The sequence below is a fragment of the Oxyura jamaicensis genome, chromosome 1 (genome assembly GCF_011077185.1).
Source record: "Oxyura jamaicensis isolate SHBP4307 breed ruddy duck chromosome 1, BPBGC_Ojam_1.0, whole genome shotgun sequence".
Taxonomy (NCBI): domain Eukaryota; kingdom Metazoa; phylum Chordata; class Aves; order Anseriformes; family Anatidae; genus Oxyura; species Oxyura jamaicensis.
The window spans coordinates 60249362-60275219 of record NC_048893.1 but is presented as its reverse complement, the minus strand read 5'-3'; the positions used below and the strand labels follow the sequence as shown (position 1 = coordinate 60275219).

Sequence of the window (25858 nt, the reverse complement as noted above, 5' to 3'; positions counted from 1 at the left end):
TAGAAGAGTTCGGGTCCCTTCTATGTGAAATCCCATCCATTCATGTAGCCTATACATAACAAAAAGAATCTATGTAAAGACAGACATGGCCTTCTAAAACCCTATTCCATGAAAGCAATCACCAAAAATGAACTGACCCAAAAACTCCTTGCCAAGCCTGTTTTTGACTTAGTCAGCATTTGTGTACAGAGGTAGTAAGGATAGGAGAAATCAGAGACCTGGGTGTCCTGGGAGCTCTGAGACACTAAGCACTGCTTGAGACAGTCTTCAAACAGCTCAGGCTTACTCACAAGATCAGATAGCTCCCAAGAACAAGAGAATTTTAAAACTATCAGTACTTACTAACCTAAAAATGTAACTAATTGCTAAGTAGCATATAAAAAGGGAATTAAGACTTTTCTTTTGTAATTAAACAATAGTAAGCACTTGGTTTCCTTTCCAAAGAAAAAATTAGGTTGTTGAGTCCACTGATGATTTGAAGAATGCACTATTGTTTTTCATGGTTTATAGTAGTCCACTTTCTTCCAAAGAATTTCAGAAGACTGTATAATCTCCTAGTATTTTAACTGGTATGGAGCACCTCCTTCTTTTGGTGATGAGTGATGGAATGGCTTGTAGTAATTAATTTTTTTCTAAAATTTTAACTAATAGTTGGGCACAGAAACAAAAGCAGAAAGAGCTTTGTAAAGGAAAGCAGATTTAGGAAAAAAAAAAAAAAAAAAAAAAAAAGTATAATGAAAGGACAAAAAGAAAGGAGAAGAAATGACATACAATAAACATTACCTGAATTTCCTCCTCATTCAGAGTAGTTCATTAATGTAGTTTAACATATTTGCTCAATTCATGAGGCTTAATCATCTGTCACCAAACACACACTCATTAAACTCACTGTTAAAGTAAAACAGCTGAGCATGACAGGACTGGGAATAAGGTTTTCCTATTGCTTATCTGACAGAATAATTAAAAAAAAAAAAAAAAAAAAAAAAAAAAAAAAAAATTCCAAACTCTGACAAGTTTGGCGAATTTGGGGCAGACAGTTTTCAGCAGTCCCAAACCAAAGAGCCATTTTCTGCTAGAACCATTTCTGGTAGATTACTTCCTACAGATTCTTACTCCTACTCTTTCTGAATTTACAGAGCTAAATGTTTCTGTGACATGCAACACTTACAGCTGACAGGAAATTAGTACAGCAGAGGCAGACCACTAATAATATTCAGGATTAAAGGAAATTCAAAAGTCTTCTACAGTTGCAACAACCAAATGATGACACCACATTTCTGTTTATTAGTTTATTTAACTGTTTATCTAAGAGCAAGTAAATTATGTTGATACAATTGGTAAACATATACATTCGCTAGAGCCTCCCACAATCCCACAGAGCTAAGGGAAACATTAAAAGGATATTACAGGATTAATGCTTTCATTCTACAATATGGATATATGGCTTTCATACAAGTTTAAAAAAAATGAAAAGGTAACAGACTACTAGCTTACAAAATCAATATACAAACTGAAAATAAAAAGGAAATTGAACAGGGTAAAGAACGTAACCCATGAGAAGATACTATATAGCACTGGTTTAATATATACAGAATTAGAAATCCATTGAACACAATATTCAGGCTTTAATGTTATTTTGACTTCCATTTAGTCTTTTCTTTAACACCCAAACTACAAGTGTCAAAAGGATTCCTCTTTTACTTTATGTTGTTTTGTTGTCGTTGTTGTCGTCTGTTTTTGTTTTGTTTTGTTTTTTACTTTTCCTCACTTTTTCTTTGCAGAGAAAAAGCCTTTTTCTGTCTGGGCTTCTACTTAACCCAATCAGTTCTTCCACTTCAAAGCTTTGAATAAAGCCCTTCCATGTACTTGGTGTGACAGAAAAGAACGTCACCTTTATATTAAGTCTTATCGGCCATTTCATTGGTGTGTGTTTTGCATTTTCCTTCAACACAGCCATCCTTAAATTGCTTAATATCCTTAAATTGAGGAGGGAAGAAAACTGGCTCTTCAGCCTATATACTACCCCTGTATTAAAATAATAATAACACAGGCCAAAAGCTCTTTCACTTCTGCTTTAGCTTTAAAACATGGCAGCACGACTTGTGAGAGATGTTTTGAGTTATGGGTACATTTTTTTTTAATAGCTTTGCTTTCCATATATGGACATATATATATATATATATATATGCAGCATGTATGCATGTATATTTAGAGAGCTGCTGTTTTTTTCTGATTGTGACAAGCTGATGAGGTGGTTCCAAGCTCCAAGCAGTAGCAGTACTAGCCTGCATCTGCTACAAGTCCCCTCAGCAACCACAAGAGTCTCTGGACTACTTGAGGCATTTTCTTCAGCTATAAAAACCTAGATGTGCCACATAATTTTAACATGGGAAGCATAATGACTCACCCATTGAGAGAAGTTATCGTCATGTTGCCAGGCTGATTATGATGAGGGAATTCAAACAGTGTAATTAATTAAATGAAGTTGGCTAGGATAAGACAGTCCAGCAGAGGCTATCCATTTTCCTAGCTGTATATCACAGAATTCAAGCTAAAGCTTTTGTATAGTCTTAACTTTGAATGACTTTCCAAAATGGGAATACTTGGAGAGCCTCTGTTTTGTCTCATCAGTAAAACCATATATTAGACCCATGCTTTCAGTTTTGTTGTGTTTTTAGATAACTACTGATTTTTTAGCCACCTGGGACATAGGGTATATAGCTGAGGTCCCATGCTTTCCTTGACATATCTCATTTCTGCTCAGGTCAGAGTGATGAGGCCTCAAGGCAGTCTGCCATTTTGGTAGAGACACAGAAGAGGAACACTAGGAGAATGATTAGACTTTACCATTTACTTTTAGTCCAAAAGCACATGAAATTTTCTGCTGCTACGAACAACACTATCTAGACCTTCTCCAAGTTCAGTCACCCATGGGGAGGAACAGGGTCTTTCCATGCTCTACTTCGCTCATAAAATTCTCACTGTCTTTGAAGCTCTATGTGCCTTGTCTCTTCCCTTTAACCTGAAGGTAAAGAGAATTCAGTGGGAGAGGACGCAACGTCTTGCTCTGTTTATCTGGCTAAGGGGTTCTTCTGTTTGAGGGTAGCTGTTCTTTCATCACTGTCTCTACTCTTCCATCATATAGGACTCATTTCTTTTCTCTAGGAAGCCTCACCCAGGCTGAGCTATGACAGAGGTTTTACCAGCAGCCACCCTCCCACTGAACCCAGAGAATCAAAATCTTATTCTTACATTTCTTTGTCCATTGTTGTCTTCTGATGAACAAGTTACATTGTCATTTATTTTTAATGTTAGAAGGACACAATAAAAGGTACCTAATGGTAGGGGCTTACTGGGGTTGTTTTACAAGCCAGCAAGTAGTGGAGAATATACCCTCTAGCATGAGAAGGATCAAAAATGTCTGCAGAAGATTGGGCGGGAGGTAGATTGCCTTAGCAAAATCGATGGAAAAACTACAAAACCTATCAAAATTAGACATGAGTAGTAGAAGGCAGACCACAGGTGTAGTCTGTCCCCATAGAGGAAGAACACAAAAGTTCAGAGAAGATGCTGTCCTCTGGAGTTTAAAAAGATTGAATAAGAGATGCCTACACTCGTTCATATACTGTTTCCCCTTACTGTAAGAATTTGGGAGATGTGGAAAAGGATATTGTGTCATATCAGAATGGTGTACCTGAACAATATTTTGCTTTAGAAATATGGCAGGTTACATTGCTAATGCTGTTGCTGGCCAATTTCAGCAGCATCTGAGTTCAGAAAATATATTCATAAATTAAAAAAAAAAAAAAAACTGATTCCCAGTCTGAAAGAAAGCCAGGTTGCCTCCTGATGCACACATTCTTTTGAGGATGGAGTGGGAACTCCTGTATTTTCAGTAACATTCCACTATTGTCCAGTTTTCATTAAGGCACAAACCAAGTAAAGCCTAAAAGCAAATGTGCCACTCAGTAATCCTGCTGTCTCTACTCAAAGAAGCAAGTGAAAGAAGTTTACATAAAATGTTCCTGACTTAGTATATGTCTCTTCTTGACATGGGCCCTACATGGCCTGTTGATATGTATTTATAATTATTACACTTTTATTTCTCCTTATTGAAAAAAAATTCTCCCTTTTGAAAATTTCTGCCTTTTGAAAATTTCTCCATTTGAAAAAATTATACAGTTCAGAATGTCATTATGGAATTAGAAGATGAGAACTGATAAATTTGCTTTCCCTTTCTCGAACCATAATACATACTTTATGCTATAGTCTTCCTGAACTTCGTAATCTCTTAAATATGCCAGGCTAACAAGCAATGATTCTCTTTCAATATGGGCACTTCTGTCAGGGGACATATCAAAGTGAGAAAATGCCCCAGTCTCCAAGTACTGTTTTAAATCAAGATATTGACAGGCCTAATAGCTTGAAAGCATGGTTCAGTCTACTTAGAAGAAGTAGAAGAAGAAATGGAGCTAAATCCAAATCCCCCTCAGTCTAATCTTGCTGGATTCCAGGATGTGGATGCAGATTCACCCTTAGCTAATGTTCAGCAACTCACTACTCCCTTTTCTGAGCATTCATATCTTCTAGAAAAAGGCTGTCATTTGGGGGATTTTTATCATCTCCTCATACCATACTATAGCTGTAGCAAATGAGAATGGAAATCACTTTGTGAGTGGGACATTCTTGAAATGAGTTTCAGTCAGTTCAGCTAGTACCTCATGAATGAAGAGGGCAGAACACAAATCTCATCCAAAGTAGCCAACCCCACAGCAGTGTCATATAAGGTTGCCTTCCAGAGGGTGGACGATGGAGGATTAGAAAATCAAATAAGAAATTTCATAATAACTCTGGTAGAAACTGAGCAAGATAGGGCTGGAAGAGGTTTTGTTCAGATATTTGCCTCTTTCTTTCTTAATAATGTCACTAGTGAAGCAATTACACACTAGGTAGCAGGTGCCTTCTTAAAGAGTTGAATTGACTTGCCTCTTCTTTTTAACCTTCCTCAGTGTTTTACCATCAAATACTTTTATCATTGCCTTCATAAAATGAGTTCCCACAGACCATTTTCTGCTGGAACTTTTCTTCATTTTTTGTAAAGTATGGCATATACAAATACAATTGTTATTAACAATATGCCAATATAGATCCAACCATATGTGGCTGAGTAGTACAACGAAGTGCTCTATTTCACACCCTTTGCTCGCATGACGACTGTGCTTTCTGCTGGTCCTAACATGGCATTTTGTTTGCTTGTTTGTTTCTGTAAACTCTCTCTATGGAGTACCTATACCACAATCACAACAATGGGATCTTGACTGGCCTCCTTCAAAAACTATTAGGAATGTTCCTTTAACAATCCAGATGAGCAGCTATATCTTAAGGGCCATAAGATAACACAGGAATCAGGGGAATTTATTTTCTTTTTACTCACAGAGGTGGAAATCAGAAGTCATATCTGAAGTTTCCTAAAAGAGAGTCAAACTGTTGGTCTCAGCATCATTCCCAACTCCTGCCAACTGCCTGTGAAACATGGACTAGATTAACTGGTGTAGGACAATGGTGCAACAGTGTCTATACTCAAAGCTGAACCACTTTAAGTGAACTGAACTGATGCAGCATTTAGACAGACAAACCTTTGGTGAGTGAGAAAGCTTCTTCCTCCCTTTGCTTTCAATCAGATCTACTAATGCATTAGTTTAAGTCTGAGGCACAAGCATTGGTAGATTTGATTAGACCATGAAAAAAAAAATAGCACCCAGAACCACCCAAATAAAAGCCTTTATGAATGGCAACTTGTAGTTTTGGGCTTGGTCATTGTGTGTCCACAACATTTGTGACATTTTTGATTATACCACTGTCTCGGGTACGTCTAATAGTATAGTCAAAATAACAAGGACATCAACAAAGACTGCAAAACACACCCAAGGAGTCTGAGAAATACTTGTGTGACTAGTCTATCTTGAGCTATGCGCAGCCTTGGCTAGCTGGCTTCAAAAGGATTTGGGAATGTCCAGAAGGACTTGCCTCACTGCGAGTTCAGATCGGCCATAGTCCACATGGCAGGAAAAAAAAAAAAAAAAAAAAAAAAAAAAAAGGTCAAGCTCTGTTTTTTTTATTTTTTTGCTTAGAAAAGGGAAGTGAGAAGTTAGTCTGGAAAGAGACTCTGCATCACTACAAGCTAATTCCAAAAGAGCAGAGTGATAGAGTGATTTACCCAGATGAATGCACCATGATGCAGCTTCACTGAAGTCAGTGGGTATCTGCAGGAATACAAAGGGGGACTACGGGAGATTGTTGACCAGCAGGCAGGGCTGGAGTCTACATAAATGATGAAGCTTACTTCTTAGAGTTGAAATTTAAGATTTATAATTTAAAAGCAATGATTTTAAAAAGAATTTGTACACTGAAATCCTATATGTTTCCTATAAAATGTCTGGTCTGAAGGTTGTTTGGTTTGTAAGACAACCCTTTACCTGGGGATATACCAACCCTTTGCCAGATATTTTTTCTACTTTGTGATTTCTGTCAGAACTCATTATCATTTGAGATAGGTAAAACTCAAACTGAAAAACAGCAGGTTATAAGTTTTTTTCTCCCCCCGCCAAGTTTTCTTTAAAAAAAAAATTAAAAATAAATAAATAAAGTACAGAACTATTTTTATTATGGCTGAGATTTCCCAAGCTCTTTTTGCTTATATAAAAATGGAAGAAAGCAAAAGGTACTATGTTGACATTTCCCTTCTGTTTTACTAGTAGATAAATAAAAATTAATTTCATTCCTATTGGTTTCAAGTCTCACAAATTGTCCCTTTTTGGTAAAAAATATAAACCATCTCAGTTTTCAAACTGATTTCTTCTGTGACTTCCCAGCAGACATACTTTCTATTTTTCAACCAACTATAGTTAAAATCAACAGGAAGATTCCTACAAATACAAAAGGGAGTAGGGTTAGGCAGAATCAGAATCACAATAATTTCAACTAGATTTCTGTGAAAAAGAACACATTTTTCTGCTTTTGCAGGAGTGGATACTACCATCCACCAGTGTTGATATAGTGTTAAAAAAAAAAAAAAAAAAAAAAGTATTTTGCAATTTGAAAAATCATTGCTACGAAATTGTGAAAATTTAGGACTCTGCTATATCCAACCACTAAAAGATTTTAGAATTTTTACTGCCATCAACCAAAATAAGGCCAAGGATAGAGGAGTGTTACTGGTTTTAACACAGAGATGGTGACAGTTTGGAAGGAACATCACCACACACAGAAGAAAAATATTTGCCTGCAAATACTCAACAAAATGCCCCTATCGTTTACTCAAACAAGTAACTTCACACAGTTATCCAGAAATAACAAGAATTTATGAAACAAAATCTGTTTTTCTTTCAGACATACGGTCCCAATCTTAAATAAAACTGCATCCAGATGGACTCCTATGTCCACACAGGTCACCACTGGCTTCAGCAGGGCTCTACACAGGTTCAGGTTCTGCTTGCATGGAGTAATTACAAGATTGAGACTTGAGAAAAAAAATGTTTTTAAAAAAATGTTTTAAAAACCTCTACATTGTTCAATATATAATAGACAATTTTCTAAATGAGTTTGGAGTCCTTTATTACAGGCCTCTAAAAATTGTTGTTAGGGTTATACATTAAAAATACTAAAGTAATAATAAAAAAAAAGTTTTTTTTTTTCTGTTTGCTTGTTTTCTTCTATTGTACCATTAAGCTATAAATAATTTTAGAATAAAATGCCTAGTTATAAAGGAAATAGTTAACTGATCGTGTTTGCTGATGTCCCTTTCTCACATTGCCCAAGTTGGCTCCGTTAATCCAGCATCTTCTCTTGTTTCTTGCCTTCCTTTTTCTTCTTCTTGGATTCTGTCAAGATAACAATAACCACAAAAAAAAAATCAACAACCAATACCCTTGAAATTTCCCCTTATTTTCTCTATGCACATAAGAACTAGTTTTGTTTTCTCATTCTGAATAGGGGAAGGGGAAACTGAAGGAAAAGAAGAATAAAAGGAACAATTGTGGAGCTAGAGATAGAAAGGGGGTGCACGTCCAGTTCAGATCCCTTCCTATCTGAGCAGCTGACCCTGTTTGGCATGCAAAGCATTGTCTCAGGAACTTGCTTCAAAAATAAGAAAACAGCAGGCAGCTCCTGGAGAAACCGGGTCATGGCTCAGTGGAGAGCTGGAAGAAAGCTTTGCACACACTACCCACACACATTCCCCTCCCTTACTTCCTTTCTATTTCATTGTTCGTCTTTGGCTTTCCCTGAATATGAGAGCAACTCCAGAGCATGGTGAGAAAGCTCACTTGTTTCTTCAGCTTCTCCATTGCCAACAGTTCCCTTTTTGTCTGGGACAAACACCTACATACACTCGAGAAGCAGCTGAGGTTTGGCCTGGAGTCATTCAAGCACGGTCTGTCCAGCCAGTTATTAATGATAGGATAGGGATGGGAAGAGGGAGCATGTGTTGCTCTGACTAATTTGGGGTCAGTAAGGGAACAATGTGAAGCTACAAGTGAAAGCATATGTATTATACCACTGTCTGAAGTAAATTCCACCATGCTATCAGGTAGGGTAGTGTTCTATGGGTAGAGGAAACTGAAAGAGGGGCTTAAAAACTAAATATGCAATTAAGGGGATGAGATATTCTTATCACATATAACCTTGTAATGGGGAAAATAACTCTCACTGGGAGCATGAATAAATCTTCACAGATACCACTGTGAAATACAGCAAAACAGTTACTGAAAAGAGACAGAAACAGTTTTTGTGAAGCATCTTGCCTGGAAACAAAACAGTACGCAGTAGACTCATGTTTGTCTTAACCTAGATTTCATTGATATGCACTTCCCTCCTTTGAATACTGCCTTTATTTCTTCCTTGTCAGAATGTACCAAAAAAAATAATAATAATAATAAAAAAAATCTCAGGTTAAACAATGAATATCACAGAGAATGTAAAAGACAAGCACTTGGGCCTTAAGGTGGTCTTTTTCTTCAAAAACATTATTATTTTTTCTTTGGCCAGTTCTGGTAATATAGTTGAGAAATCATCAACTATGGTAAATCCAGCTTACTTGCATTAAAGCCAGGGGAGCTTTGTTGACATCCTTCAGCTATGCATAAGGCCACAGTACCTTCAGAAGAAAGTAAATTTAGGACCTCTAATTTCTCTGACTGTTGTTTTCCTTTCACTATGTTTTTCAAAGCAACTTTTTTTTTTCAGCATTGTCAACAGGACAAAAAATTTGAGTAATCCTTTCATCAATGTGAAATAAAATACTGGTTTCATTTTTCTAGCCACATAATCAGTTCTAAAGTCCCATTCCCTTAAAAACTTAAAAAAAAAAAAAAAAAAAAAAAAAAAATTTAAAGGTAAAAATTTTAAACAAGGAGCAATTGTTTTCAGTTTGAAAATATGAAAACTTTTTTTAATTACTATTATTTTTCCTCTGTCTTTTTATATGTGTCGGTGTTAGTGTGTGCGTATGTGTCTGCACGCCTCTGGCCTAGAGCCATTCACAGTATCTGGCACTATTTTGTAAACTGTCATTCCAGAATGTCATTTTTCATTAAGTTAATATAGAATTCGCTTTCAGCTAAAGCTTCCCCCCCCACACACTACTTTTCTGTCTTGTCTCTTATCCTCTTTTACCCATGCCTTACTCTTCCTCTCATTTTCCCATTGTATCACTGACCCTCCTGAATTCTGTATTGATTGCTCTCTCTCCCTTTCTTGACTGAGAAACAGCAAGATTTTATCAATCAGACCAGCAGTGGAATTTGTAATATCTATTCAATCTCACCACAAACAACAAGTCGCTCTGCAGACTTCAACTATATTTACTAAAAGCAAAGGAGACATAAAACTGTGGGCTGACCACTGAGAGTACTCTACCAAAGAGTATGTGCAGTTCACGTTTGGAGTGAAGTTACTTATTATCAGGAGAAGTTTTTATTCAGGAGTCATTGTGTGATCACATCAGATCCCCATCCTCAAAGACTATCTGCCTTGCACTTGGCTTGAGTTACCAGACAATCCACTGTTTATTCATTTGCACTTGACCCCCTTGTGTCTGTATCTGCCTCTATTAGCCTCTCAGTAAAAGGGAAAAAGCTAAATCCTCCCCATTGGCCACCTTGTGACAACCTGCATATCATCCAAACCTCCAAACCTGTCTACCTACACAGATAAGGGATTCTGCTTCGTGCATCAGGAGAATAAAAGGCTTCTGGCTGGGATTTAATTTCTCTCACACCACCAGAGCTTAATCTTTTGGATGTGTATGCTGTATTGATGAAAAGCACATTTACACCATGAAACCACATGCACCCTCAGAGCTGTGGCTATATATATATATATATATATATATGTATGTATATATAAGCTCAAAAGTTTCCCAGTCTCTTTAGGCTCTTATAAAAATTCTACCCAGACACCAATACCCAGGTACTAACCCATGAAAATGTTGCTGGTCACAGTGTCTTGCACAAGTCTGTTCACAGGTACGCCTGTTTTGACTGTAGTCAGGCTACAGACTACAATATGTAGAAGTAGAATTTTGCTTTAAGATGTACTTTATTCATGTTTTCTCACTGTTTAAACCTACACTATGCATTTTTGTCACTCAGGGTTTCATTGTCCTCATTGCTGTTCACCCTAGATTACTATCTCAACTTTTATCCCATGCTTTTATCAAGTCAGCTCACACAGCCACACTGGGATCAACATCATCCTGCTCACTCAGTCTGCCAATGTTTCTCTTCTCAAGGCAGCCAGCCTTGACCAAAAGGGTCACCACACCAGCAGTGCCAGCCCTGACACCCTCCTCAAAAGCCCTGACCAATTCAGAGTACAGTGCCAGTTACCTGAAAACTCAGCAGTCCCATACTTCTACCAGTTAAGTGAAGGAAAGATCCCTGAGATACACCACCACCAATAATCCCATTCAGGTTTCTACTCCATACATGAAGATAATGAATTAAATCTCTTAGCACAGATTGGATGTAAGTCCTTCAGCGCAGTCATTTTCTCTTAATGTGAACCCAGCCTGCCATGAGAGTCTGCAGTAACCCATGAAGCTGCACTCAATAGAAATAGCTTTTATGATGGGGAAGCCTTTATGCTGCTCTGCGCATCTCACTGGCACTGCAAAGCAGCTTGATCACAGCAATGCTCGGTTTTGAGGTGGAAGGAAGCAAGAAAAGAAACATGGTGAAAGGCAGCTACCTGGAGCAGAATGCTGCCGTCTGCAAGCACCCTGGGGCAACAGCAGCCTCCTGCACCTCACCTAGCCGATTAATGCAATGTTTGAAAAGACAGAGCTGAGACCTGTGCATCACTTGTGTGTTGGCTACAGGGAATGTGTTTGCCCAGACAGGTGCTATTAATAATATCCAGAGTCACTATGATGAGATGATCCAAATAGATAAAATCCAGAACATGCAAAATTTTAAATCTGAATTCTGATCTGAATATACTCACTGCACTATCTGCTTTAAAACTAGGTGGCTTGATATTTTCAATACTGAGTCAGACATTGATGGGAGCTATCTTTATGAGCTACCTGTGGTGGAGTTAAGGATCCAGAGAGGAGTGAACAAGGCAGAAAGCAGGATCACTTCCCTACCTGCTCAGCAGGACTAGGCGCCTAACTGTGACAGAATTATCCTGGAGGGTACATCTGGTTCACAGACCACAAACTGGAACATCTTGATATAAAACCTTACCAAAGGTGAGTGAATAACTTTGATATTTACACTCATATCCATTAAAGGCCTTATCAAAGGTAGTTATCCCATGGACACCAATACCAGGGTCAGCACTGAGCTGGGAGTTGTGTTTTCTCTCACTGTCTCTCAACATGAGGTAAGCAGGCTGTGCAGTGGAGGGAAAGAGCACAGGTAGCTCTTTGCCTACTTCCCTAAGTGCACCAGGCATTAGTGTTCCAGTCAAACTGTCCTTCCACCTCAGCACACAGCCACATTGAGGAAAGCAGCAGCAGGAGTTGGATCTGTCTTTTCCACTGTGCACCAGGCTTGCTTCACATCAAGGAAATACTTAGCTTTACCATCCCTGTACATCCTTGCATCAAAACAAAAGACCAGGAGAGTGAGCTATGAATGGTCCAGAATACTAATGAGGATGGCAAAACAGTCCTCAGTTTTTGTGCCCGTTTTACAGTATGTGCATTTTACAGTCCCTCCCCCTTCCCTCTTATCCGACAATGTGAGAGCTCTTGCACAGCAGGAGGCCAGAATCCTGGATCAGGGCACATGCAAAGAGCTAATTCAGAACATCTTGCTGTTCCTGCAGAGAGCAGCATCCAAGCAGTGCACAGACATCTTGCTTCCCGCCCCCGGAGCCCAGAGCACTTCCAGTGAGATAAAAACACCCATGTGGCATTGTACAAATAGCCCTGTGAGAGCAAACTGTGTTGATGTACACACGCTTGATTTTCTAATCATTCAGCAACCTGAATAACCCTATGAATAACATAAGAACTATTCACAGGATTAAAAACTGCACGGTCATGGATTAGCACTGGGCCCACTTCTGTCTGCTTATACTGTCTACCAATATCAAAAATCCAGCAAATTTAAGTTGAGGACCCTACCAAGTAAACAAATTAATTTGATATGCCCAGCTTTTCATATGCAATTTACGATGGCAGCAGCTCTCCTTAAATAGTCATCTTTATTCTGGAGCCTTATTCTTACTCTGCAAGCAATAAAGGAAAGTAATTACATCGAACAGAAGCCACGTAAGATTTGAAGCCCCTCTTAATGCATAAGGCACAAAAGTGAAGTAGCTGCATTTTAATGGAATCCTAGTTATGAAAGCCAAGACTTGCAGGTATTTATTTTCATTTGTTTAGGAGAAGGTAATAATTCACTCATGGCATTGCTGAACTCCTATACACAAAAGTCAAGCAGTGTCCCCAAAAGCTATAAAAAAATAATAATTATTCAGAATAGCAAAAACTGTGCTGACAGAGGGTTACAGCTATGCATTTCAACATCAGGTGTTCAAGATAGTTTTCTCAGGAAGCAGTGCGCAGTCCCACTCAGTACAGAGGAAGGCAGACTCCTAAAGAGCTCTCTGCTTCTTACTGCAGCAAGTCCCCTATGCTAGTTACTATGGTGGTAGTTACTGGATACAGGACACTTCTGAATATTCCACTTGCTACAAAGCCATAGAAGGCAACTCTCCAATGAATCAATGACCTTGATGTGTTTTTACTTCACTAAGTTATTAGAATTGATTATATCCCCCACATGTAAGCTCTGTGTTTAATCACTGTCTCTTGTTGTCCATAAGTGTTTCTCAATTTCTCCACTCCTTCAGTCACTCTTCTCCAAGCAGGTTTTGTTCTGTGTCTCACTTTGCTAAACTTCTGTTTGGGATACCCTTGAATTTGTTCCCAGCTGAATACTGCATTCACCCAATTCAACCCAAAGGGTGAACATCATATGTTAGGAAGGTGTTCCTGTGTGTTATCAATGGGGAAACAGCTAGATTTATGCCTGTAACAAACACTAATGTATCTGACAAAGAAATGGACAAAGGAGCCACTTGTGGAAAAGGTTCTCTTAGGCAGAAGCCGTCATTTGAACCTATCATTTGAAGTTAAGACTTAAACGGTGTTCAGTTTAGCATTCTAACTTCAAACTAGTCAGGTATTACAGGATTTCTTTTATCTCAAGATGTAATTTGTTGAAATTTGTTATGAAAAAAAAAAAAAAAAAAAGTCAAGATTGCCTAAACACAGACACACAAAAGACAATAGAGATTCATATATTTTCTGATTTTGCTAGATGTCCTATTTGTCCAGTGATAAGAATTAGGAAAGTTCTTCTCATTTTCTTTTATCCTGGATCATATGTGTTGAAGACATTAGAGCCTTAAGAGTAAATATTCAGAAGATCACAACTGTTAAACCTTTCATGCAACGTCTGTTTTGCACTTGGAAACTGCTGAGGCAGTTTGGATAACTGGAAAGTGATTTCCAGAAGAAGCTAACTTTGCTCTTCTGTTTTCTTCTTCTTTTCATCTGTATCTGGCATGTTTGCACTGATGATTCTTCAAGAAATTGACGTTCTTACTGCTCTTTGTCATGTTCTGCGCTCAGCACCAGAGGGACCCCATCTCAGCTGGCTCTTCAGCTATCTGTCCCTGCTGTACACAACATCCATCTTAATGCCAGTAAGACAGGTGCACGAATAGACTGACACATTCAGAGCTTACTGTCTACATTCACTTGTGTCTACAGGATACTGATTAAAACAAAGTAGTAATAATTCCTTTAAAGTCTGGCATTTACCTACATCCACAGAGAAGCAAAATGCTACATTGAGGCAGTTTCTATGTCAAACTGAGATCAGTAAATAGTTGTTTAGCAGACAATTACTTGTGGTTAACTGTGAATAGAAACCTAATTTTATTTAGCTGATTTTTGAAAACCAGACGTGCTCATTTCTTGCTTGTGCTTTCTGCATCTTCCCCAGCCTGGGCATCTTCTGCATTGTCCCTCAGGGCATGGGACACAGACTGCTTTGGTCAGTGCTCCGCAATGAAGAGTTGCCTGCAAAGTTTTTGCACTAAGTGCAGATAGAAGAACAGCTACAGAGAAGGTGATATGGAAAATGAGATGGAGGGAGAAAGAAAGAAGGAAAAAAAAATAAAGCTTGAAGGGAAAGGAAGTGAAGAAGTAGAAAAGGAAAGGACAGAAAGGAAGGAACAGAGCTTTCTCCCTGTTTCACTTCTGGGAACAGTAATAAGTGTAAACATTTGCTGATGGCATATCTTTTATCACAGTAAGTCCCACAGCTTCAGGCATTTTCACGGCTCAAGGGCAGCAACTACTGCCAAGGAGGCTGGATGTGGTTGCAAGCCAGGAAAGTGAGACAATGAGCATGTAAGAGAATTGGCACATAGTAGGCTGTTTAAACTTTCACCCCAAACGTTCTGCATTAAGCACTAAAAGAAACTCCCGCAGGCACAAGAGGGTTAAACAAGAATATTTGTCACATCTAGTTTTTCCATCTTCTGGAGCAGCACATTAAAAAGCATTTGAAATACAAACTAGGGGGTGAGAAAATATGGAGGTCTAGGTTTCCAATGAAGTTTCCCAGCTTTTTTCTTTTCAAAAACACCTGTTAAAGCTGCAGAACAACTAGAAACTGAAAAATAGTACTTAAAAAAATATTTCTCTTTCTCCCTCTCCTACAAGCATTTCTTGCTCCCTGGAATCAGGGCTGTGTGAATCAGATTGATGGTGCATCTGACGAAGCATTCAAATTATTTGTCCAAAAAGTCTAATTTTTCAAAGGTACAAAAGCAGTCTCAAGGGAAACTACAGTGGAAAGACTCCAAGAAACATAAGAAAATGGAAGCAGAAAAAACTCCATTAAATGACATCTAAACTTTATTAGTTTAGTGTTGCACTGGCAGCTTACTAGCAGCTTGAGGCCAGTCCACACTCTAGCCAACATTGTGTTTTATTTTTCATATATGGCTTATTCTTGTTCTCACTTAAATTAATGAGAAAAATCATATTTCCTGATGATACTCCAGCAGGGAGCCAAGTCACAGAGACACATCTCAGAGACTAAAGTTTCCACTGAGTTTTACTTCATCTTGAAATAACTGGCTTATGAAGCAGCAGTGGGAAACACAACCAAGCATTTGGTACCCGGTCTCACCCCTCTGGACCACTGTTTCTCCTCTTGGTTTTCACATTTCTCAGCTCCATAAGGTATAAATTATTCATGGCAAAACTGCCATTCACAATGTTTATGCAGTGCTCAGTACAATGGCACCCTTTTTTAACTGGGGCCTCTGGGCACTCATGCAATACAAATAATCATGATGATAGCAACAATAAAAACAGCCAACCATGCTGTTCCCACTGAACATCCACTGCCAGTGTCTGCCCCGCAGAGCTCAGATCACTGTATTTCATTGCAGGCTCCTGGTCAGTGCCAGGAACCATTCTTGAATAAGCATGCCTCATCCTTCAGGGGAAAAGAAAAAAACTCCCCTTTTCGCCTTTCAGGGTTTTGTTTAACTATAACAGCTGTTTCCTAATATGAGAAAATCCCTCATTTTTATATCTAATTAGTTTGTTCTGCCTCCTGTAGCACTAATTATTACACTAGCTGTGTGCCTGCATGACTAATAAGTTACAGTGAAGACAGGGAGTTCTGCAACCTACAGAAGGAGGTACAGGAAGACAGTGGTGCCAAAACAGGAGACACTAGCATCTTTCAAACAAAACAGTCACAGTCCTAACAGGTCTCCCCTACATCCCCTCCAGCTACTCTTCAGAAGCAGGCATTTTGTTGCTGTAGAAAGGCAAATTTGAGGGAGGGCACCACAGAAAAAGCAGACCGCCCACCTTGCAAAATGGGGTAGGCCACAAGTGCTCCATTTTGTTAGAGCAGCACCCAGCTTATCTGAGTAACAAATAGCTGCATATCAGGTGAGCAATTAATTCAGACATTATTGTCAGCTCCTTGCAACATGCCAGCAGCCAAGTCATTCTGCCAATGTGTGGACAGTCTGTCCCAGCAAAGCACTGTTATTAAGATGTCCTTTCTCCAAGTAGGAATCAGGTCTGTAGTGCTCAGAAACTACATGTCGCATTCTCCTTCTGGTACCAAAGTAGGGACAAGGATTAAACCATTCACTAACAAAAGCCCAGCTCTACACTTTGACAGAAAGCTCCCCTAAGAAGACACAAGGCAAGTTAATGTCAAACACTGTCATAAATCCACTGAGATTACCAACATCAACACCAAAGACCCTAGTTAAGGCCATAGTTCAGACACCTTGAAGTGAATTGTCACATTCTGATAATTGCAGACTGGGACAAAGGGAACAGCAGTGAGAGCTAATAGTGAGACCAGGGAGCCCAGGGTCAACAGCTCCTAGCTGAGCAGCTAGACCTGCCACTGATACTGTACTGCCCTGGAAAATAATTTAGTCTTTCTGACTTTCAGTTATTACTTTTCTTGAAACAACACTTCCTCAGCTCCAGGGAGTGATAGGAGGATAACATAGTTGCTGTCTGTAAAGTTTCTTTGATAGAAAAAGCAATGTAGTGCAGATTATTTATATTGAATTAACTCTTAAATAAAGTTCATCAAACAATGGGAAATTAGTAAAAACAAAAAGTGCATTATTTTTCCCATAATGTAGGAACATGCAAACAGTGTCAAAGACAGGGAACTGCACTGACACCTTGCTGGACTCTCAGATGCCACACCTGATCTGCACTACAGGAAAGAGATTACAGTCATTACTATCTACAGCAGGTCTTGCCTTCCCACAAGCAACCTTTCAAAACACTGGGTGCTGGAGGATGCAACCTTTGGTTGCCACCCCAATTATTAAAGACAGTGGCATAAGTAGTGTTAATATTTGCCAGCTGTAGTTAGAATTATTTTCCTAAGTGTCAAGGGCTAAGCTGAGCCAGAATTAAGAAACTCACTGATCAGATACACTGTAAATTGATAAAGAGTTGTGAAGGGAGATATATTGAGAACTAAATACATCTGGGTGAGAAAGTTATCAGAGAAAAAAGTAGCTGAAGAAAAAATAATGAAGGGTACATTGCTAAAAGAGCAGGTAGACTGCTTATCCTATTTAGTTTCATCTTTATCAGAAGAGTAAGTAGCTAAAAGTATAAGAATTATGGAGAGAGACAGGAAGAATGAGAGTGACAGAAAGACGTACTGAAAAAAAGAAATAAAGCCTATCAGGCTACCTAGCTCAATAAAAATAAATTTCTCTTATCTCAGCAGTAAAAGCAAAATGTTTCCTGAATCCTGACAATACCCCATTCTTTTATTTTCTGGCTGGCTGGAACCCAAACAATCATCAATCACGTTTGGGTGGCTGTGAAGTAGGCCAGATGGAGTTTGTCGGAAGCATTTTCTGCTCTTCAGTGGAAGTTGGCCATCAGAGCAGCTGCTCAACAGAAGTGCTTGATTCTTTCACATCTGTCAAGATGGTTTAGGGAGACCTTGAGCGTCCCTGGCACTTCAGACACTGATTAGAATATGCAATTGTGTGTGTTAGAGGAGAGGTGACTGCATCCAAGAGGATCCTGTGATAAAAATTATCCTTTGATCTTTTCCATCCTTTGTGACGGGCTTCCTCGTGACCTCATTTGTGTACTAAATACACAAACCCTAGTGTCTGGGATACTGCTGTCACATCACTGAAAATCTCTCTGTCAAAAACAGACAGCATTCAAGAACGTTCACCAATTTTTATCCTGTGATAACTGTATTTTAGCACAGCAGCCCAAGACCAAGCCACTGTCATCCAATCTGAGAACATCTCAGCAAAACTAAGGAGAAAAGAGCTCAACAGAAATACAGATAAAATTCAGAGTCCTCATTCATTGTCTGCTTTCCCCCTTAAGTCCGATATACAGCAGAGGTTCTCAAATAATTCTCCTCTTCCAAGCTGTAAACTCCAAGATTACAATCCATACTTAGAGTGTCAGCTGTTCAGAAGGAAAACACCAATACAGAGCAATTACTAATAAGTAAAAAATACAAATGTTTGTAGAAAAATTATCCAGGAAGTAACATTAGTTTCCAAATTAATGAGAGTACTTCATAAGGATTTTAAGTCCTTTCCATGAATGATGACTAATGATAAAACAAATCCATAAGAACTTTTAGATCACCAGTTTATCAGGCAGGCATTGATTCCTAAGGTTAATGATGATCTCCTGGCTTAGTTAATCAGAAGTTTTGCTGCAGAACAAAGTCCCCCCCCCCCCCCCACCCCCAATACAATTAAAAAAAAAAAAAAAAAAGTAATTTTATCAGTGAATCTGCAAAATGCTAACCCTTAGGATTTTTCTGTAGATACAATTTTCCTTTCTCTTAAACACAGGTTAAATGCCCATGAAACAGCACTCATATTCCAAATTGAGTGAGATGAGGAAGATACATGAGGATTCATGCTACCAGCATAGGTTTTCTATGTTCATGAGGTTGGAAGGTGGATAAGCAATAGGAGAGCAGCAGTTACAGGTGACACCAATTCATTTGTGCCATTCTCAAAGACCAGCGAAGGTGAGGAGGAACTTCAACCACACTAAGGAAATGTGCCTGGTGAAATCTGAGGCACAATAATGCATTGGGCAAGTCTAGACGAAAAAAAATCTGATTTACTCACTTACATTCATTCTTGAGTTCTTAACTAATCATATTTTTATTTTATTTCTTTTAAATAAGATTTGGGGACAGTTGTGGAGGTCTCAGATAAAGGTAGCTGCTCCACATGCAAGCTGTAATCGGAAGGAAAACATTTAGTTAACTTACTGAGCATAATGATGAACAACAAAAAGGAGTATTACAATACTGTTTTCCTTTTCAATACAAATCTGTAGAGAACATGCTTGGAACACTTTGTACAGTCCAGTCATTTAATCTCAGATATAATTTATCAATAATAAAAGGAATTTGGGCAAGTCCAGTATAAAATATTCTTATCATGGGCAAATTGTTATACAATAAAATACTTAAGTCAGAGGTGCTGCCTTTAAAAGCAGGCAAGTGACAGAAAGTAACAAGAGCTGCAATTGATTGGAGAAGCTAAATGGGGACTTTTACTGACCCTATTTATATTACCACATTAAAAGGAAAAGTGATGTAATGAAGACACTACAAAAATGATCTAATAAAAGGAAAAATTCAGGGCATGGGAAAGAGAGCTAATCAGTAAAATTATTAAAACCCTTCTTCTGAATATACTGCTACTTTTCAGTGAAACATTCTTAGTCAGTTCACATCCAATTTTCGCACTCCTAAGCTACTGCTGTCAGAGATGTACTCAGTGATGCAGTTCTTGAAGCTTACACCAGTCTGAGATGTAACAGTTTAGCAGTAGAACAGATTCCTTTAATCAATAGGACCCTCGCTTAATATTCTGCTGCCAGCACTCACAAATGCTAGAGAGCCATTGCCTTTCTACTCCAGGCAATCGCAGTGGGAACTGACAGAGGTTGAGCAGCTTCTACAGGTCTAGCTGCATATATACACAGACTTTACACAACTTTACATCTCAGGAAAAAGATTGCTGCTTCCAAATAATGTATTATATGTTTGTTTGTTTTTTCTCTTGTAGTCTAGAGCCACTGATGTGAAGCTATGGGAGAAAAAGGAGCCTAATATGTATCTGTAGTTCATTTCAAGTGCTCAAACAATAATCTAGATCTTACTTCTTGGTTCCAAAGAATTAAATATTGTCTATTCTAACTATAGATCGAATATTCTTTTATCTAGATGTGGGTAGGGACTTAACGTCCAGTCTGTAATTTCCTTCTCCTCAGGAAGAAAACAGAAATAGTCTACATGTCAGCACTCAGATTTTTAACTCAAAAATAAACTTCAGTAGGGCACAACATTTCACACAATATTCTTCTGCTTGACCTAACTTCTTATTCTAGTTCCTCCTACTGCTGTCAACACACTTTCCAGCATAGTTCCTATGCAGTTATTCACACATCTGCAATATTGATGTCTTATCTTTATCTCAAGGCCCAGGCAAACTGCAAGTGTTGACTTCCATGCTTGGTGCTCCTACTAATGTGAACAGCAGATGAACAAGCCACACAGGAAGATGCTGTAAGATTTCTAAGACAAAACAGGAGAGCAGAATTTCCGCCCACGTTTATTATGACGGCAAACCTATGTTTGTACTTATTTCTCTATTTGCAATCTTTCAAATCAAATGAAGTCAGGTTTATTAATTAACTTGCACCACATAATTATCTTACTGCAGCCAGTCATGATCCAACTTTCAGGATCAGCACAAACTCACTAAAATCCAGAATCAGTTAAAAGGAACCCCAGTCCAGAAATTACACAAGCTCTGTTAGGACATTGTAACTTGACATAAAACTGTAACTTGAAATGACTGTGTACCACACAACAGCACCATTCTCACAAAACAATGCAGCACCAAAGCTCTGCTTTGTCTCCCTTTTCTTCCAACAGCCATCAATAGAGCCCACTGACTCCACAGGGGCAGGACAAGGCAGAAGGCTTCAAGTGGCTCAAGTGGTTGAGCTCCTCTGGCAGCACAACAGGAAGCTTCATTCAATAAAATCCCAAATGCCACTTAAGCATGAAAACTTGCTAAAAAAAAAAGAAAAAAAGTCTTTCCCTCAAAACTAATGAACTATAAAATCACAGAGCTCAAAGCCCCCTTGCTGCTTTTATTCCCACTCAGTCACTTCTGTCCCTGAAGGAAGATGTTTACTGCTGTCAACTCGACCAAGTCAGCTCATCTCTGAAAATCTGGTTGTATCCTTTCTGCTTCACAGCTTGTATTATCTACACAGGTCCTAGACTCAGCACTTATCTGATAACTCAATGGAAAGTGTGGAAGGAAGGCCGGTTACAGATGTACTGACTGCAAAGTAAATGGATTCATGCACACATACAGAAAGCATTTGTCACCTAATCAGACACCTCTTGGGTTGCACAAGCAGAACAGGCCACTTGCAGGTACCCTACAGATCACTGGTGCACCACTATCCACAGTTTGAAAACAGCTCATCCAAGTTCCACCTGCCACTCCTAATCACATTTATTTTTATAGTTATCCAAATACTCAAAGCCTATGTTTTACCTAGCTGATTTTCAGCATAATAAATGCCAGGGTAGCATAGCTTGCATCATCCACTTAAAAACACATTACTTTGGTAGCTCAAACAAGATCTCACAGCTTTAGCTCCCACTGTAAGTCATCCTACATACATAAAAACAGTTATTCCAACAAAAGAGTATATTAAAAGGCCTTAATGACTAGAAATAATAAATAAATAAACCACACGTTTGTCTAACTTAGGACACCAGGAATCAAAATGCAGTGCAAATGCCTATCTGTATACCAGGAATTACACCGTCACTCCCAGTTATAAAAATAAATTTACATTTCATACTCTCCTCCCTGCTGTCTTCTAATAAAGAATATACTATCCACAATGTGCAGAACATCTGCATACCCTCTTTTCAGCATGCAGTGAGCAAAACATCCCTTCAACACTATGTGTTCAAAAGGAAAGCAGTCCCTGTTCTCAACTACTCATTACTCAATACCAAATGGCAATATGAAAGGTGTGTTTATCTCACCAAGAGATGTTTTTGCATGCTATTACTGTGGTGTTCCTGTCAACACACAAGTTATGAAAAGCATCTGAATCTGAAGGCCTGCATCAACAAACTAATGGCAACACATGTAGTGTAAGGTTGAAACTGGGACCCTAATCTTCATCTCACCTCTTGTCTGTTAGTCTGCCTTGACTATAAAACACAGTAATATTGCCTGCCTGATAGCTGGAAGACAGGAGCAATGCAGAATGAGGAAAGGCCATAAGAGCACAATCTCTAGTTGTACTAAGTTCCTGCTGAAGCACGTGGGACATCACTGATCTGAGTGAATGAGCTAGTGTACAACTTTCCATAAACTGAATTTACCTTGAGGTTTGGGTTTGGTAAGCTTCCCACAGGGCTTTGAGATTGTGACAGTCTTCTGGCAATCAGCATTATGAAGGGCTCTCTTTAGGTTCCCAGTTCGAGTCTTCAGGGCAGTATTCAAGTCGCATTCTCCCCAGGCCTGGAACTGGTATTTACACTCTGCTGCAATAAGTAAATAGCAATTTTTAAAACCAAATGACAGGATGAGAGGAAAAATGTTAAGAATCCAATAGTAAATCACAAACAGCCAGTGCTTATGGACAACATGATCATGCAACTGGTGAACGGAATCCCAGAAAAAAAATAAAGATAATTTACAGTAACAATTGCTGTCTCCCCTGACACAGAAATGCTTTAGGATGGAATCTTCTTTCTTTTGCATGGATATTGCATTATTGTCAGTTCATAATATAGAAAAAAAAGAAAATGCAATCAAATAGGGAGATACACAATAAAGAAAAAAAAAGGAAAAAAAGAAAAAACAACAGTGGGAAATATCATCCACATTCTATATGATTGTTCCTCCATTTCTATGATGCCAAAGGTTAGCAGACAAAGCGTGAACAGCTTCAAGAATGTATGTGCAACTATGAACTTGTCAAGTCTGAAACTGCTGCACTGATTGCTTTGGTAAGGTCACACTGCTGTCAAAGCCATACAAGCTGTTTACTGGAAAAAAAAAAAAAAAAAAAAAAAAAAAGTCAAATTTGCAAGAGTAATCAGAGTCCTGGACAGACATCTTGTCTAACACATTTCTGAACCGTTATAAAGGAACCTTATGAACCAAATAATATAGTTATAATATAGTTGAAATATGCTGTTCTCCATTCACTCTTTTCAATGCACACACAGTGGTAGTCACCCATGCTCCATGCTGCAAATCACATACCACAAGGTCACGTAAAGCCTGTGGTAACCACAGCGGAGATTCACAGCTGTGAGAGAACAGATGACGCTTACATTGCTGCCTTAAATAGGGTTGTACATGACAGGAAAATAGATTTAAGCATGCTGCTGGAATACTGAATTTAAAATAAGTAGATTATATGGACTCTGCTGGAGGAGCTGCTTTACTCTGGGGAAGATGCCTTCTGATGCCTTAAATGCTTTAGTTGCAATGGACTTGAAATACGGAGGTAGCACCTTCAGAAACATTTACAGAGCTAATTATAAAATACAGGCTTCCTTCAAGGCATTTAAGTAAAAAATAAATAAAAATAAATAAAATCCAGCCTCTTGAGACTGTGATGCTCACCTCCAAATTGCTTCTTCCAGTTGCAGGGAATCTTACACTTCTGAGTCTTGGTGGTTTGCTTGCACTCCGCCCCGGTGCGGGTGCCCTCGCGTGTCCCCAGGCCGCAGTCCCCATTGGTGGGCACGCAGACGCTCCACTGCCATTCCCCACAGTCAGACTTCTTCGCCTTTTTCTCTGAACAAAGACAAGGAAGCAAACCCAATCAAGAGCATTAAACATGCTAAACAGTCACAGCACCTGAAAGCGTGAGTAAGGAAGGGGTTTGTAAAACTGCTTTGCAAGCAAAATATCTGCCATTCTTTTCACAGTTGTGCAGAGCGAGGTCAGTCTCTTAGGCTTGGACTCCAAAGCAGTGTGGATTGTTCAAATTCAGTCCCACTACTACATCTAATAGTCAGAGAAGATTCTCACCTTCGGAATGCGGAGTCATCTAAACCCCCCTCAAGGACCACTGACCAAACCAAGGAGAGATCACTCAGAAAGGGACACTCCTCTGTTCCCCATAGCTGATGTAAATATTTTCAGTTTCATCTGAGGCATTCCACACTGTACAGATAAGGAATTTATGTGTTGACATTGCATATTAGGATTTGAGTACCTCTAGGAAAGACCAGTGGGTTACAGACTTTTCACTTGGTGAACACCATGTTACAGTATGTCTCCAAAGGCAAAGAACAAACTACATGGAGAAGGGCACAGGGCACGTTAATGTGACTTACTTATAGTTATTGATCTTCTTGCATGTAAATAGTCAGAATCTTATCAGTACAGCTTGAAACACTGATAACCTATAGGGGTTTTGTTACTCAGGGACAAAAGAAGCGAGATTTGATTTAAATCCTTACACTCAACTCTGATGAGAAAAGGCAGCAATGTTATGAAATCCAAATATTCACCAAAATAATAAATTAGCCCCCCAAATAACACAAGTAATTGTAAATAACCTTATATGGAATGATTTGTCTTTTAGTTATTGCATATTTTCTCATGCTTCCTTACAGCCACAGTGGTTAGAAACACTCATTTTTAATGGGAACACTCACTCTGATGGACTCACAAATCATTATTAACCAGTATGTTAGCAGCCTGTAAATAATAAGACCTCAAGAAAAACACCATTAAGATGTGATCCTTAAAAACCATCAAAACTGGGTTTGATGGATGTGAGTTTTCCACTCTAGGCCTGTCTCTCTTGCAATGAGGTCTGAGTTCATCACTAACACAGAGCACTTACTGCTAGATGTCTAGCTCTCCATCTGCAGCACAGAGTTAGTTCAAACCTTTGTTGAAATATTTCCATATCATGAAAATCCATTACATATAAAATACCATTTACATATACCACACCAAACAAGTAACATGATAACTGCTCTTTCATCACTCATGTGGCTCTCCTTAAGTCAAGCAGGAACCCATTCCCAAAGAAAATTTTAAGGAAAGCTGCCTTGCAATACCCACTCCGATGGACTGAGGACTCTTGTCACCGGGGCTCTCAAGCTGCTAGCTTTCATGGAAATTAATTTCAGTTTTCCTATTTAATATAGAATAACATGTCAAAACTACAAATCCCTATCCTGCATATTAAAAGGTTAACGAATGCACTGAATTTCACAACAAAACCAAAAACATAGGACATTCTTCCACACATCCAATGTAGCTCAGGGATTAACCCTGGATTAACTGGACCTTACCTGGTTTCTCTTTCTTGCCAGCCTCAGTGGTACTCACTGCTGCCAGAATGAAAACAAGTGCCAGGAGGGCAGCTGTGAACAGTCGACGTTGCTGTTGTTGCTGTGGCATTCTGGGGAACAACAAGACAGAGTAAAAAGAGGTTTGGTTAGATTGCAAAAAGTGGGACCCCATCTAAACTGCAGCTAAAGCTTTTTGGGGAAGCTCTGCTTCAGGGCCTGAAGACACAAGCAAGTCAAACACAATTAGCCATTGGCAAAAGTAATAATTATTGTCATTACAAAGAGAATACAAAGATTCTTAAACATTTATTTTCCATCCCTTGTACCAAATTCCTTATCTACAGCACCGACGTTGTGGATGAGTTTTGCCCCAGAAAAGTCAATAA

The 25858-nt window shown here is 38.8% G+C and overlaps 1 protein-coding gene across 1 annotated transcript in view; it reads right to left on the bottom strand.

Annotated features, from left to right (window-relative positions):
• Positions 1-1274: 1274 nt before the first annotated feature.
• PTN (pleiotrophin) overlaps positions 1275-25858 on the bottom strand; it is a 77224-nt gene continuing 52640 nt past the window's right edge. Inside the window, exons 2-5 of the mRNA XM_035343140.1 lie at positions 25473-25582; positions 23782-23955; positions 22527-22688; positions 1275-7880 (exon numbers count right to left, since the gene is read on the bottom strand). Coding sequence (XP_035199031.1) covers positions 7828-7880; positions 22527-22688; positions 23782-23955; positions 25473-25581 — 498 coding nt within the window. The 5' untranslated portion in view covers position 25582 and the 3' untranslated portion in view covers positions 1275-7827. The remainder of the gene's footprint in view (positions 7881-22526; positions 22689-23781; positions 23956-25472; positions 25583-25858) is intronic.